The sequence below is a fragment of the Danio rerio genome, chromosome 21 (assembly GCF_052040795.2).
Source record: "Danio rerio strain M-AB ecotype USA chromosome 21, GRCz13ab, whole genome shotgun sequence".
Classification (NCBI taxonomy): Eukaryota; Metazoa; Chordata; class Actinopteri; order Cypriniformes; family Danionidae; genus Danio; species Danio rerio.
Genome location: NC_141041.1, coordinates 33966785 through 33982612, shown reverse-complemented (window position 1 = coordinate 33982612; position 15828 = coordinate 33966785). Strand labels below are relative to the sequence as shown.

General features: G+C 34.0%; 3 protein-coding genes across 4 annotated transcripts in view; 2 read left to right on the top strand and 1 right to left on the bottom strand.

Moving 5' to 3' along the window:
• Positions 1-15828, top strand: part of timd4 (T cell immunoglobulin and mucin domain containing 4) — a 1098921-nt gene that overhangs the window by 150316 nt on the left and 932777 nt on the right. The gene's annotated exons all lie outside the window — the stretch shown is intronic.
• Positions 1120-8260, bottom strand: zmat2 (zinc finger, matrin-type 2). Of its 2 annotated transcripts, none has more exon segments than NM_212681.1 (6): positions 1120-1770; positions 4463-4608; positions 5649-5722; positions 5808-5931; positions 6434-6524; positions 7463-7482. In NM_212681.1, coding segments are annotated over 6 exon segments (597 nt in total). In that variant the 5' UTR covers positions 7481-7482; the 3' UTR covers positions 1120-1626.
• Positions 7957-12677, top strand: slbp2 (stem-loop binding protein 2). The gene is given in 8 exon segments (NM_001080176.1): positions 7957-8031; positions 8137-8265; positions 8392-8460; positions 8573-8656; positions 9317-9463; positions 9587-9754; positions 11739-11895; positions 12112-12677. Coding segments are annotated over 8 exon segments (981 nt in total). The 5' UTR covers positions 7957-7981; the 3' UTR covers positions 12289-12677.

Below are 15828 nucleotides of genomic sequence, written 5' to 3'. Positions count from 1 at the left end.
TCAGTTCTGATCAAAACTATCAAATTGCTTGTAAAATTACAAGATTTTAACTCTTTAATTGCCAAATTCATAATGATGTGACTGATTTGGTAAAGGAGTCTTGAACATGTGAAACTACCTTGCCTTTGATGCATTTATTTGAATGATTTTCGGTTTAATTATATTCACTTTATATTTATTTTAAATTCTGTTTCATCACATTTACTGTTGGTGGCTGTTTTTGCCCTTGTTGACTTCTATTTTAACCATAATTTTTTTGATTGCAAAACCATGTCACCATATAACCATGCATTTTGATTGCTAGTGGTTTTCTCTGTTGGGAAGAGGTAAAATTTGTAATCGTGTATAACAGCAAATTAAAGTGTGTGTATGTGTGTCTGTGAGTGTGAGAGTGACCTTTGCGCTCTTACCTTAATGTGTCTAAGAAAAATATGCATCTCAGCTATCAGAACTACATGGAGTAAATGAAAACAAAGACTGTGTATTTTTGCACCATCAAATATTGTTATAATGAGGCAAAAACAGCCACCAACAGCAAATTAGGGAGAATTTTTTTTGTTTTGTTACTAATCGTTCACAAAACGACTGTGATAAAATAAAATAAAAAACAGTCCACAACTTAAATACTTTTTATATTGAAAATACGTCATTTTGTATGTTTTTTCATCAGATCAGTGACATCATTTATGAATTTGCCAATTAAAGAGTTAAAATCCTGTAATTTTTAAAAACATTTAGTAGTTTTGATCAGGCTGAATAACAGATTCATGCAAAAAAAAAAGAAAAAAAATATCTGATGCATTTTTACAGCGGTATAATTTAGCAAATGTTTCATCCCAAACATAACAAAAGGGTAGCACATTTGAACAGTGCACAAGGGTTAAGTAATTAAAAGGTTTCTGACGAAAGAGTAAAACCTAGAGCTTACAAAATAGTGACAGTATAAAAGGTTTTAAAATGACAGTAAATGATATAATAATTTTTCTGAGATCATGTCATATTAATTGTTAATATGCCTGATTTTTGTTTATATAAATTATATTATTGCATATCATTGTGCTGAATTAATGATTGACATTTTAGTTTAAGATTTCTGGATAAAACTGGAAAACACAGGAAAAGGTTGTTGGACAAGGTTTTAATGTAAAATAACCCCAAATGACAACTTATCACTCTCTTCATGATTTAAAAAAACAAACAAACAAACAAAAAAACATCTGCACACAACTTCAGCAGGTCTTCAAATGTCTTTCTCACTTCTAAAGAAACTGAAGAATGGAAGCATTGTCTTGTTTTCAATTTGAACCTCTCCTGTTTTGTCGTGTTGAAGGGGTAAAAAACAAATCTGACATAACCCATAAAACATACACATAGAAGCTAACCCTATTTATACAATAACCTCTTAACAAAAATGTAATTATAACAAGAAGTTTCATTTAGATTGCCAAAGGTTTAGATTGCCGAAAACAGTCTAACCAACTAGAGGATTTTAGAAAGTGTTTAAACAGGATTTTTTTAACAGAGTCTGCGATAAAAAGCTGTGTGGTCCTGTGAAGGAATAATGACGTTCTTGAAGTTTCATACAGTCCAGGGAAGGCCGTGGTGAGCAAACTGAATGAATAATAATCAGTGGCCTTTTTTGGAAGATCCAAAACCTGAGAATCCCATCACAGCAGCCATTTCATCGTCATCTTCAAAGTTGAGATCTTCTTCTGCCTTCCTTTTCTTTTCCTTTTGCTTCTCTTTTCTGTAGGCTTTGGCTTTCTCCTCCTTCGAAACAGAATAAAAAAGAAGACAGAGTTCTAATAGGGTATAATTTATCACTGATAATGTCGGTCAAACCATTCTACTATAGTTTTACTCCGACAGGGTTTCTGCAGGTTTCTTCAAATCAAATTGAAGACTTTTTAAGACCATGATGAATTAAACACTAAGCACTAAGGTTTTTTTTTCTAATGGCCAGGTTACATCTGTAAATAGTTTTTGTATTAATGGAAGATCATGTAAAGAGACATGTTGCTTTAGTTTTCTTATTTAGGGAATTTAATTTAGAGACTTTGCTGTAAAAATATCTAACAGTTGTTGTGAATTGTATCTTTCTGCAATAACAAAATTTATATAAAAATATATACAAAAAAGTTTTCTGATGTATTATTGGTGATTGGGTGTCAGGCGATTGGGTAGCTTCACTAAGACATAGGAAAATTAAGACCTTTTTAAAATGATTTAAGACCTACAACACAATATTTCAGTGTATTTAGGACTTTTTAAGGCCTAAAATTTTCTTTTTGAAATTTAAGACTATTTAAGACACCACGGACACCCTGGTATTGCAACTTTATTTCCTAATTTACTTTTTTTGGCAATAGTGAGATAGTGAACCAAACAAATGATAAAGATAAACAGGAGTCGTCCCATTCAAAGATTTGAAAACCAATAGTCCAAACCTAGTCTTTAAAAGAAAGTCAAATTCTTTAAATTTAGAAAAAAAAAAAAAAGTATTTAGCTTTAGAAAGTAATCTGACAACTTGATTTGATGGTCAAACTTTAGCTATCACCATTATCAAAAAAAAAGTCAAGACTTTTCTCCCATAGCGTTACACGCAAAGACATCTCATCCAAATCTAAATTTGGGCAGATAGTGAGATCTGATGGGCTGAAATTAATTTTCAGTTTTTACTTCATTATACAAAAAATAATAATGCAAGCTAGGCCTTCACATCTGCCAAATAAATCTTGAGAGAGTTTAATTAAACAGTAAAATAAAGCTGAGCATCTTCTGCCTGTATTTCCTTAAACAATCTATCAATATATAGACAATAACAAAGGGGCCAAAACCGAGTCCTAGGAAACTCTGCAGGTCAGTGAAGCATTTCTTGAGAAATGTTTGCCAACCGTGACTGAAAAATGCTTATTCATGAATAGGCATGGGACGCTAACCGTTTTTAAGGTTTACCACGCTTCGTAAAAGTCAAGGTTTTAAAATTGCCAAATGTTTCTGTAATACCGTTCCTTATTAAGTTTTTAGCTATGATACAAAAACATTCCGCATAAATCCACAGATTTTTTTATAATATTCTGCACAGAAATAACAAAAAATGTCCGCAGATTCTGTCTGGCCATAGTTAAAGGTCACAAACGGCTTTAAACAATGTCCAATCGGAACATGTTGCTCAATACTCAGATTTCACATTGATGTAAATGCCTTTATTGGCATTCTATCAGTTTATTTATGTTCGCATGTGCATGTGAGGAAAACATCACACATAAACATCAGAACTATTGTTGTCTGTGAATTCCATCAGGACTAACTGCTCCTACCAGTCCATCCTACAGACACACATTCAGCTTGAGTGGGCACTTCTAGACAGGGGCGGCAGTAATATATCATACACTGCAGCTCTTAATTGTCTTAATAGAGCAAAAAATCATGTCATCGACTCATGCAGTCGATGCAGAAACATCAAAAGTTTTGCATTCACAGTGACTGTAAAGAAGCCATAATATACAACAGCACTGCTTCACATGCTAATGTTTGGCATATGATATCAGCTCAGCTGCTCGTGAGAAAACCTTCATGTAAAATTTCATGCAAATTTCATGGTTTTCTGCATAGCCGATTTACTGATTTACAAGTAAACTTCTAAAAGCGTTTCTGACATACTAACATTTTTGACAATTCTCTGCTTATTTTGTGCATGTTAACACATAAAGAAAAAAAAAAGTCACATTTTCACATTTAATCTTCACCTATTTGCACGGCAAGTGTTTTTCAGCCACCGATAAACTTCAGTTGAAAGGTTTATTTGACCGTTTTCAATTTCAAAAGGATCCTTTTACAGCATTGTTAATGTAATTGGTCACACTTTAAAATAAGATTTCATAGGTTAATGTATTTACTAACATGAACTAATTATGTTAAAATATATGCTGTAATATAATAATTACAATACTCGTGCAGCATTTTTAATCATAGTTTAACATTTACTAATCCAAATTCATGCTTGAACTAACAAACAACATTGTTTTATTTAATGAACATTAACTGACATGGTTTTAGCATGTATTTAATTAAAACATAATTGGTTAAATGGACTTCAGCATTAATTTAGTTTGTAAAGTGTAAAAAAAAAAGAATGAAAAGCTGTTTAAACAAGCACTGTCAAGAGCAGCAGGTGAGTGCAGAAACTCTATTGAAAATAGATGTTATGCTGTGACAAAGTAAATTTCCATTTTTTAAAGACATGGCTCAGAACAATGCAATTTAATGCAGTGCTTCTTGTCCAGTGCGAGACCTACTTCATATCAATTCATCAGTGAAGAGCATTGATTTTAAACAAATCAGATCTTAAATGTGCAGAGTTTATAATTGCATGACAGTTCACCGGAAGAGCTTAAGCTGGCTTATGCAAAGTTAAATGAAGTATGTCACAAATGAAATGAACCTCAGTTAAACACTGACCTCCTCTCGTAACTCCTTCATTCGTTCCTCAAAGTCATACTCTTTCTGCTTTTCCTCCAGCTTTTTCTTGTTCACTTCAAAACGTTTCTTTACTTGGTCCAGCGAAGAGCGCTCTACTCGCATCGACATTCCCAGATTCCTCTGATCTGTGAGCCAGCAAAATAAATGTATGGTGTTATGCACTGACATGTATTAAAAATGCCACTGACCAGTGGAGCAGTCAATACATTTATATTTTTTAACAGAAATACAACAACTAGATATTGATTTACATGAGCAACATAAAGAATAATAATAAACAGAGCTGCTACAAACAAGTACATATAGATTCATTTGATTAAATTAAAGTGTTCATAATTTATCTTATCAGATATTACCGTTTATTTTGTGTATGACATTTATTTATATAGCATAACTACTTTCATTGACTGATGTGCTCTCCAACAAAGTTTTCAGGAACATCTGGATGATGGTAGGTGCCTATCTTTTAACTTTCATCTGTTTTCTTATAATATATAGTCAAGTCTGAAAATAAAAGCAGATTTTTTCCCCACACTGATGCCTCTTGTACATCATGGGAGAAGCCTGTGTCACTTTCGGTTAAAAGCAACCACTTGCTGGTTGAATAAAATTATCTTTAAGTCAGAATATGCCAGGGGTTTGAATAATTTCGGACTTGACAAAATATAAATATATCTTTTTGTAACATATATGTCTGTGAAGTTTTAAATATCAAAGTGGATATTTAAAGTGCGGTTATTTTCTCCCAATAGAAAGAATCTATATTAAAAGGTATGAAATGAGTCATCAGTATTTCCAGTCCTACTTCCTGCACAAACCTATGTAGATTTGTTACAAAGTTTCATAAAGCCAACCTGAGTACTGTTTTCTCCACCGCAAAAACAAAACTACCGTGAAGCAATGATACAGAATCAACATTTAAAATCAACTCTGAGAAATGAGTTAATAATGTAAAGTTTGAGAAAATGAAAGTGCTTTTTGACTTTGGATGGATCTGAACCTATTGTAAGAGACTTCCGCAACAAAATTATCCTTTAAAATAGAATACAATTTACGATATTGCACAGAAGGCTTTCTATAGGGAGTGTGTCTACATGCAAACCACATTTTATCTACAAGATGTTGTGCAAATTATAAGAAAGAACAAAGACCTTATAATACTTACGTTTTTTACCATTGATATGATCCAAGAAATTGATGGAATCCTTTACTACACAATCACACACATTGCAGTAATACCTTAACATGAAAAAAAATAGTATATTAATATTTTATTATTTATATTTATACTAAAACATAAATACAAGTTTCAGGTTACACCCACCCTCCCATCTCAGCCTGTGGTGTGGTCTTCGTGATGACGATTGTTTTCCCCAGTTTTGACTCCAGATCCACTTTATAATCTCTGTGGCGGAGGAGCTCCCGCTTGATGGGGGGCACAGGCTTGCCTGGAGAACAAAAATGAAGAATGACATAGGAAATATTGGCCGGAATTATTTACTTTTGTAAAATATTTAGGCATGAGAGAATTATTTTAGTTTGTTGTCAGCATATGGGTTTATTTGACCATACTTCATTTAATTTACTGAATAAAGATACAACTTACATATACAAAAAAATTCCACTGAACGTTTATCAGAATTTATCATTTGTTATTATGTGTTTGAGTGAGACATAATTTTGGTTTTATTCTGTGAACTACTGATGATATTTTTTTACAAATGTTAAATAAAATAGACATTTTCTGGAAAAAAGGAAAAGCTCTGATATACAATATTTATCTAATTTAATTTTTGGAAGAAATATTATTAGACTTACAGAATAAAACAAATATCTTACATTTTATATCCAATGAATTCAGAGAAATTGAGAATTTACAAGTGATCCTTTAGTTTTTTTGTCTCTGATAACTGTATATACTGAAGGGTTTTTAGGGTTGTTTTAGCTTACCATCTTTTTTCTCTCTCTCCTCTGTGATTCGTTTCTGGGCCAGCTGTTCATATTCATCCTTGTCCCATTTCCGTCGAAAATCATTCTTGGACTAGAAACGAGAATATGATTGTAAATGATGAAGGTACAATTTAAGACATTTTAAGGACCTTTTAAAGACCTCGCAATGAAAATGTAATGAATCATTTTAAGGGAACACAACATACAAACACTGAGTTGCAGAAACAATGAGTTGCATATACTTGGCTAAACTTTTAGTGTTGAATATACCAATCTGTATTATTCACGGTTCTTTTTGTCACACTGTAAAAAGCACATTCTTCCTTGGTGTTCTATCCTTTCCATTACTCATGTCTAAAGATTATGAAATCATAATACATTTTTAATAGATGAGACTAAAATGAGCTCAGAAATAAACACTCAAACAGCAAAGTCATTATTTATCGAGTAAATGAAACCTCATTTAAGGACGTTTATGATTTTTATAAAGGAAAACATAAAAATATTGAGGAAAATATAAACTTTTGCGGAGTATGCAACATTTAATGCCTTAGAAAGTATAAATATCTGCTGATTTAAAATCTTTTTTAAGGGATTATTGTCTAATTTAAACTTTAAAGGCCCACATAAATCTTAATTTTAAACATTTTAATAGCATAATCATGACAGTTGAATAACGTTACGCAAATCTACTGGAACTGCACAAAAAAACGTCTGTACAAAAGATCGAACATAAATAAGCCATAATATGATCATACTAATAGATTAACTATGCTTTTAAAACGATAATACAAGGCAATATAGATAACGAAACGCTTTACAACTGAAATATATCTGTTTTTCTTCTTGTACACAACAAAACAAAACCATCTGGCGTCACAACATCGGCCAGTTTTTTCTTCATTCACCTTTTACGATACCAACATTTGCTAACACATGACGCTACAAAATAAATACTTTCCTAAATTACGTTTAAAGTAAGCGGATAGACTAAAATAACATATAAACAAGTCTTAACAGAATTCTTACCCCACTGCCTGACGCCATTTTGCTATGAGGATGCCGTAAAGCGTGTGCGGCTGCCGTAAACAAGCGCCCCTGCCGAACTGCTGTTACTATTTTGCCGACTGTAAAAGTGTCATCATGCTTGGTAATTGTTTTTTTTTACTTTATTTATATGTTTGGGCTTCAAATAAGTTATGCTTACATTTAGTCAAAAACCTGTTTAATGACTACATTTGTGACAAGCCTACTGTATTATTCCTCTCGTTACTTGGACAATTTTCTTCAATGTGTCTAAATAGAGACATACTATTTCACTACAAGAATTTTACATCTACATGTTTAAATCAGTGAAATAAAAACCGTTATTAAATAAAACGTTAATTAAAATAATATCGATTTGATAAATCATTATTATTATTATTTTTTTTAATAATTAGCGGCCTTACCTGTCTCATTTGTAGAGCCCCGCCCCCGTTACACCTGTCGCTGATAAAAAGCTTTGTCAAGCGCAATGTGTTGTGTGGCTGTACGTTAGCCAAAATCATGACAACACGCATAGAAAGCCTTCTTCAAAGCCCCTTTGAGTCGCGGTTGTATGTTTCAAAGCTTGTTTTGTGCCTTTAAAGTGTCCTCATGTGTTGTTGTCCTCATGTAGTATCGTAAAACACTTTGTATTTTGTTATTTTTTTGTGATTTAGAGGTCTGCCTCTTCACTTGTGGCCAACAGACGTTGCTCAAGACTTCAGTAGTAAAACCCTCTCTCTCCCATGTAGCCCAGAGCCTTGGCTGCTTCCTGGCTGCAGTTCAGTGTATGATAGTCTTGTCAGGTAAATGTGTTTCTGTTGATTTAAGGAACCTTTTTATTTATTTATTTTTATTATAATTATTATTTTGGGGGGGGTGGAACTTGAAAATGTTGTGTTGAGAAACCCTGCACATTGTTTTTCCCTCAGCTGCTCTAAAACCCCACTGTCTGCTTCACAAAATGGAGAAAAGCCTTCTGCTGTTCAGAAGCCTCGCAGGTATGCTTTTTTTTCTTTTTTATAATTTGTTACTGGTTGTCTTGTGAATAGTTTTTTCTTAATTCCAAATGATCTGTTAGTGCCTTTAATTATTTTATTATTCACTCTTCAGGTCCTCCATCCTTGAGCGATGCATACTTAGGATGTCTACAGCTAGTGTAGCTGTTGGGACGGAAGATCTTGATGGGGTCAAGAGGTCTAACTAATCCTTTTTTTTTTTTTTTTTTTTTTTTTTTTAGTTTTGAGTGTGTGTGTGGTTTTTATTATTTTTAAATGAAAGAAAAATGGATGTTTGTGTATTTTTATTTTATATATATATATATATATATATATATATATATATATATATATATATATATATATATATATATATATATATATATATATATAATTTTATGTTTATTTTTTATTTATTTATTTTTTAAAGTAATTCGTCAAGTGACAACACAGCTTTACAGAAATGCCACATGACACTCGCATGTTAAAATCAAATTTGTTATGGGGTTTTGGAAACCGAGTGTTTTTTTTTCTCTTCCCCTCTCTCTACTTCACATGAAAATGTGTACAACCATGTATTGCATTATTTAAACCTGAAACACTTATGGTATTTTTTTTGTGAGGGAACATGCATTATTTTAAAAGGATAAAAATTCAGGGAAAAAAAAGTTAAAAAAAAAAAAAAAAAAAAAAGCTCTATATAAAAATGTTCCATGTGTGGTTTTAAAGATGAAGCTCTAAGTTTTTTTTTTTTTTTTTTTCTAGGCATGTTCCTCAACTTAAAGCATGCAAGTGTTTTATTAATTTTTTTTTTAATTATTTAATATAATGCAAGTATTGTTTTACTCTAATGTTGTAGGTCACCATCAAGGGGAAAGTGGTATCCCCATAATGCTGACCCTTCTCATTTTGAGATCAATGAGGCTGTTTTGAAGCGTAGGCAAAAGCAGATTCAGTATGGGAAGAATACCTGTGGCTACCAGAACTACGTTCAGCAGGTTCCAAAGTGAGTTGTGGTGAACGTAAATATCCAACTATTAGCTGCTAGTGTTCACTTTTCTTCTTGGATGCCCTTCTGATTGTATTAAGAGCGTAACTAATCTTTCTGGCTTCTGTCTCCTCTGTTCAGGCGTCTGCGTGTCCCTGGAATTCATCCTTCCACTCCAAACAAATACCGCAAATATAGCCGCAGATCTTGGGACATGCAAGTCCGGCTTTGGAGGAGAGCACTTCATGCTTGGGACCTGCCATCTGCATCGCAAAATGATACTGAAGGACAAGACCCTGTTGATCAACTGTAAGTTTTATAGGCTGAATAGAGCTTTTCACACATGAAATGGTAAACGCTGTCTCATTCTCAACCTGGTAGTAAATTTAACTACATAATCTGATCACGAATATGATCTACTTGTAATTGGATCACATTTGTAATATACTCCATAATCATGGAATTCAAATAGTAAGATTGCATGTCATTTATTGCAATTTTTGCAATTGGTGGCCTTCACCAATTATTAATTCTAAGAAAAAAGAGAAAGAATTGGGAAAATTCTTATGTTATCTCTTTTTCATGTTTTTGATTGTTTGTTAATGTAATCCAGGAATTATAAACATTTCCCCCACCCCTCTGGGCTTAACCACTCTTACCTGAGTGCCGCTCATGTTACCATATTAACATGTATATTTAATTTAAATTAACTCCTAATTTGAATTTTCCAATGACTGAATTCTTGCAAATCATCAGTTTGGTAAACTTTTTTTTTTTTTTTTTTATTGTTTATTATTATTATTATTATTATTATAGTATTTGCAGACATAGAAAAGGAACAGACAGACAAACCCAACGTGATGATCTGTGCAAAATTTAAAGCATGAACTGAAGGAAAATTTGTGACAAGACATGACCTATAAAAAGAGATGGCAGTGGATGTAAAAGGAGGGAGGGGGGGGGGGGGGATACAAATCTTCAGAAATTATACATTATTAGTCTATGTTGTGTTGGGGTAAAAAAAAGACTGGATCCCACATTTTATCAAATTTTGTAGAGTTACCAGAGGTGGTATGTTAAATTCTTTCCTAATATAAAGTCAAGATGAGTTCAAGAAGCCAGTCAGAAAAAGAGGCCTTGCATTTCTCTTCCAGAAACAAAGGATAACTTTCTTAGCTATGAGCATGCCATACTGAACGGGTAAATGTACATTTTCATTTGAGAGTCTCCAGAAAATCTGACCAACCCAAAATTGCTATCATTGGGTCAGGGTTTACATGTTTTAATACACCAAATTTGTGTGTTTTTGTTTAGTTTTTGGTTTTTATGCAAGATCGTTTTGGTACAAAATCAAATCCTAGATTTGGTCACGTATTTTAAGCAGGGTTGCCCAAACTATTGAAGGGCCAACCTTGATTTCAACCAAACTTGATTTGAGGCTTGTCGGCCTAAGGAAATTACTCATGGTAGCTATGTATTTACCTTTTTTTAAGGTTTAAAAATGACTAAAACGTTGCTTTATATTAACTAAATACTTTTTTTTTTTTAATGAACTTATTACAGTTAAAACAAACTAATTTCTAACAATTACACTAGTCGTACCTTTAATTTTCTTGCCGATGTATTCTGCAAAAAAAAAAAAAAGGTGATCAGGATCTCTGAACCATCTGCCCCAACCCTCTCTATCATTCTCACTCATCTCAGATGGCATAACGGGCCAAATCAGAGGGTGCAATGGGCCTACTTTGGGCATCTCTGATCTAAAGGCTATTAAAACATAAGTAACTCGGGTGTCTATTTTATTACTTTTTGGAAATGACTTGTAATCTGTAATGATCCACAATTTAAGTAATCAACACTGTACTGATTCAAACTGCTACAGGGTTAACAATTAGTCCTGTGTGGTTTCTAATTCTGTGTTCAACACGGTCTCTAAACTCTGGGTTAACATACTTATTTGGAGTAGTTGATTGCATCTTGTGATCCTTTTAAATAGTATTGTGCATGCTTCTGAGTTTTTTATTTTTTATTTTCTTTATGCTATGAAGCATGGAATTAATATATTAGTAAATATAAGGACCCGTTCATAGCAATGCTAACCTTAGTTTGGAGCCAGGTTTTACAATCCCAGTTGAAAAGTGCTGCTGATCTACTTATGTGAGGAAACATTCCTTTACTAGCTGTTTAAAAAAAAAAAAAAAAAAAAAAAAAAAAAAAGATAACACCGTTTTAAAAGCTCTAACGTGAGTTTTGAGTTGCTTTTTACATTATTTTGTAATTCAAACGCTATTAGGCAGAGCTTGCTTGAGAAGATGAACACGGAGCTGAGCGACGGTGGTGAAAAAGAGGACATGAAGTGGGAAATGGCGCCAGATTCGATGACTTCTATCATTTCACAACCTTCTGAAATCTCAACTGATGGTCCTTGGTTGGCTTCTAATGCTTTGCAGGTCAGACCTAAATGTTGTTTATGTTAAGCAAAAGTTTTACTACAGCCATCGAATTGTACACTAAATTGGTTGAATGGATTGCAGGTCTGTTGTGACCTTGCCATTTGCAAGAGGCACAACCATGTTCATTTTCAATGCATAAAGGATTTGCATGTCTTGTAAAATAAACCAATGTCCTTAAACTACAGTATGTTTTACTGGTGTTCTTCTGTCCAGATTGGAGCCTCATCCCACCTGAACCAAAGCTCTCAGCATGGATTGGGCTATACCTTCAGCAATCAACAAACAGCACAGGAAAACGTCCTGGGATGGTTGCGGTTTTTGCTTGAAACTGACCACAACCAAACCCAAGCGCCTTTGCTGCCGGAAGAGCCTTTCTGGAGAATTGCGTAGTGTCATCAAATCATGTGAATTGTCTGCATGAATCTGGCGCAAATCTTGTTCCCACAGCAGCCTTCGAGATTTTGAAGAATCGCACTTGGATCACTTGGTCTTCTAGTTCTGTATGTTGTGTACTTTATGTATTTCGAATTTGTGGTATCCTCTTCAGATGAATGTTATATTGTTCTCAATACTTTGTTCCTTCACTTTTTAGTTTCTATTATGTTTCTTCAAAAGCACGTTCCTATTTTTAATTTGTTCATTGTTCTTGACACTATTTCCCTCCTGTTTGTCACGTCACTGTTTTTCTAAAAACAGGAAGTTTTCAAGTTTTATTTACTTTTTATTTTTGTGTGGACCTCTATGAATGGAAAGCAAAACTAATAAAGATATGGACTGGCTATGCTGTAGCTGACTTCATGTGTTTGTATAGTAGTGCAACATCCTCTTCAGGGGTGTTTGACTACCATCATTAGCCAACTAAGGTAGCAAGTTCCGTCGGTATAAACATGGTTCCAATGAATGTTCGCAAACTTGTATGCTTACAACTACAACTCTGGAGCATAGTTCCTGGCTTTGTTTTGTTCGCCATTATCCTCCCCTATGCCCTATTTCTTCAGACGTTACAACGTTTAAACTTGGAATGATTAAAAAAAAAAAAATGTCTCTCTTTGCTTAAAGTATTTTTACAGTTTAGTTTTAGTGATTCTTTTTATTTTTCCCCATATTGACAATTGCGTTCTCTTCATAGTGCACTTTAAAAACATTTATGCCATTTTTAACGCAGCCCTGGCTCATGACAAGCTATAGGTGACTTTTTTTTTTTTTTTTTTTTTTTTTAAATGCAGAACTTGTGTTAGTCTCAAAGGTTGTGAAAACCAATATATAGCATATGTTAAAGCTATTAATTTTAGGTTATTTATTAGGAAATGTATCTGTAGTGTATATGACATGAGCCATTGGTTGCACCACTTCTGCAGTGGGTTGAATGTGTCAAATTGTAAAAGTAGACTTAAAAAATAAACATATCCTACTGTAAAATACAACTATTAACAATTTCTGATTTATATGAGATTAGAGTACATGTTAGCTGAAGCTGGCTATTGTAAAGCACTTTGGGTGTATGGCCATACACAATAAATGCGCTATATAAATACACATTACATTACATTACCAAGTGTTTTTTGTTTTAAAATAAAATATGGAATATTCTCAGTAATATTTGCCAAGGAAACTTGAGTCCTATATGTTCCATTTACATATATTTCAATTAATATGGAAAGTGTCAATGTTTTTACTTAAACTAATATAGATTTTTGTGAGTGTAAATTAATAATTTGCACAAATTATAGTTTTTTTTTTCCTCTAAAGAAGTGGTTACTCTACTCAGTTTAGAGCAGGCATGTCCAAACTCTGTCCTGGAGGGTCGGTGTCCTGCAAAGTTTAGTTCCAACCCCAATCAGACACCAGCTATCTAATCAAGCTCTTACTAGGCCTTCTAGAAACATCCTTGGTGTTGAGGACACTCCTTGTTTAGAGCATCATTATGGACGTTTTACGTTATAACTAACGTGGTTCAAACGATGGATCTGTGACGAAGCAACTACAGTTTAGGGAAACATTCGTTACTACATTGAAACAGCCGATAAAGAAAACAGCCGGTTAATTCCAAACATGATATGTTGCTCACCAAAGGGCATGTTGAAAAGCCTCCATATTGAAGTGTTGTTTCAAACTGAAGTGCTCAACTAGCCACTTCATAGGGTCTTCCAAAATTAACTATTTCAAAGGTATGAGTAATGGATACTTTGAGCCCAGTTGATTCTTATCGCAGAAAAGTAATTCAGGGTTGCACACTGCGTTCCATTCAGAAAGAATGTTCCCTATGTCTTAATCCCTTAGATAAGGGGTGTCCAAACTTGGTCCTGGAAGGCCGGTGTCCAGGAGAGTTTAGCTTCAACCTTAATCAAACACACCTGAACCAGCAAATCAAGCTCTTACTAGATACTAGAAACTTCCTGGCAGGTGTGTTGAAGCAAGTTGGAACTAAACTATGCAGGACATTGGCCCTCCAAGACTGAGTTTGGACACCCCTGAATTAGATGCTGTCACTTTGGAAGGGATTGTGGTCTCAAACTCAATTCCTGGAGGGCTGCAGCACTGCATAGTTTAGCTCCAACTCACACCTGCTTAATAGTCTCTTGTAGTCTTGAACACCTTGATTAGTTGGATCAGCTGTGTTAGATAAGGGTTGGAGCAGCTTGCACTTGTATTGTGTTTTCAGGCTACAGTCCTTAGCAAGTACTTGACAACAATGGTTACTCCAGGACCATATGTAGCCTACAAAAACAGTGTGTTGTGTGTTTTTTTTTAAATTAAGTGATGTTGGGAACTATTGGCCTGACATGCACAATACTGTATATTTAGTCGTTTTATGGATTCATGTGGGAATAGTTTTGACTACTTTCATCTGTAAGTTAAATGTTCTGAACTGTTAGCGTCAGTGTTATAGTGGTTAGTGTGTCGACACATGCACTCTGGTGCTCCTGGTGACCCGAGTTTGATTCCTGCCTCACGGCCTTATGCCGATACTTCCCCTCTCTCTGCCCCCCATGTTTTCTTGTCAATACTCTCTACTGTCCTATTCATTAAAGTTGAAAACCCTGACAAGAAGATTATTAAACCTGAACCAAAAGGAAATGCTCTTCTGTTGTTAGTACAATGTTTAGTAACCTGTGTCAGGCCCATAGTCAAGGGGGGTTCAGGTGGTTCGAAAAAAACACCTTCCACTGAAAAAGGTGCAGAATTTATTTTTCTGGACTAAACAATTATTATTTTAGTCCAACATCCAGCTGTGCAAGAAAACATACATGTTTTCGTTTTCTTTATTTTTTCCGCACTGAGGAAAATCACTGAGGTGTTGGTCAGTTTGTTGTTTGCCTAATAAATGACAAAAGGCAACATCTTTTAATTTTAAACTTTAACATATTTCTAATAAGTATCATAATGACATATGATATAATGCATTTTGTATTTTAAAAAAGTATTTTTTCACATTTCTTACAAACAATGCATCACAACAATATGATGTATGAGTATGCTCCATGCAGGTGAGTGGGCTTGACAAACCACCTGTATGGCACACTCCTTCCGTCTTAATGCTCCCGACATTTTGTAAGAAACTCCATATGCTTTACATGTTTGTTAATGTCTGTTTATATAACTACTATTTTTATTTACAGCACTTCATTTTTGCATTTCTTGTTTAAATACTCCATGAACCATAATTTTTATAATAAAAATATTTTATAATTATTTTCTTCTCTTTTTCCACCTGGGGATACTCATCCCGAGGCCTCAAGAGTTTATGCAGCACCACTGATGCGATCCAAGACCTGGGAAGAAATGATGCCAAGGTACCCATAATCCTGGACCAGGTTGTCTTCTGAGATATGTTGTGTCAGCCATGAAAGAGCCTTTCTGCTCCTCCATGGCTGCCACAACATCAGCTCAGGATACTGAAACTGATTCCGGAAAGACCACAGTGACAGG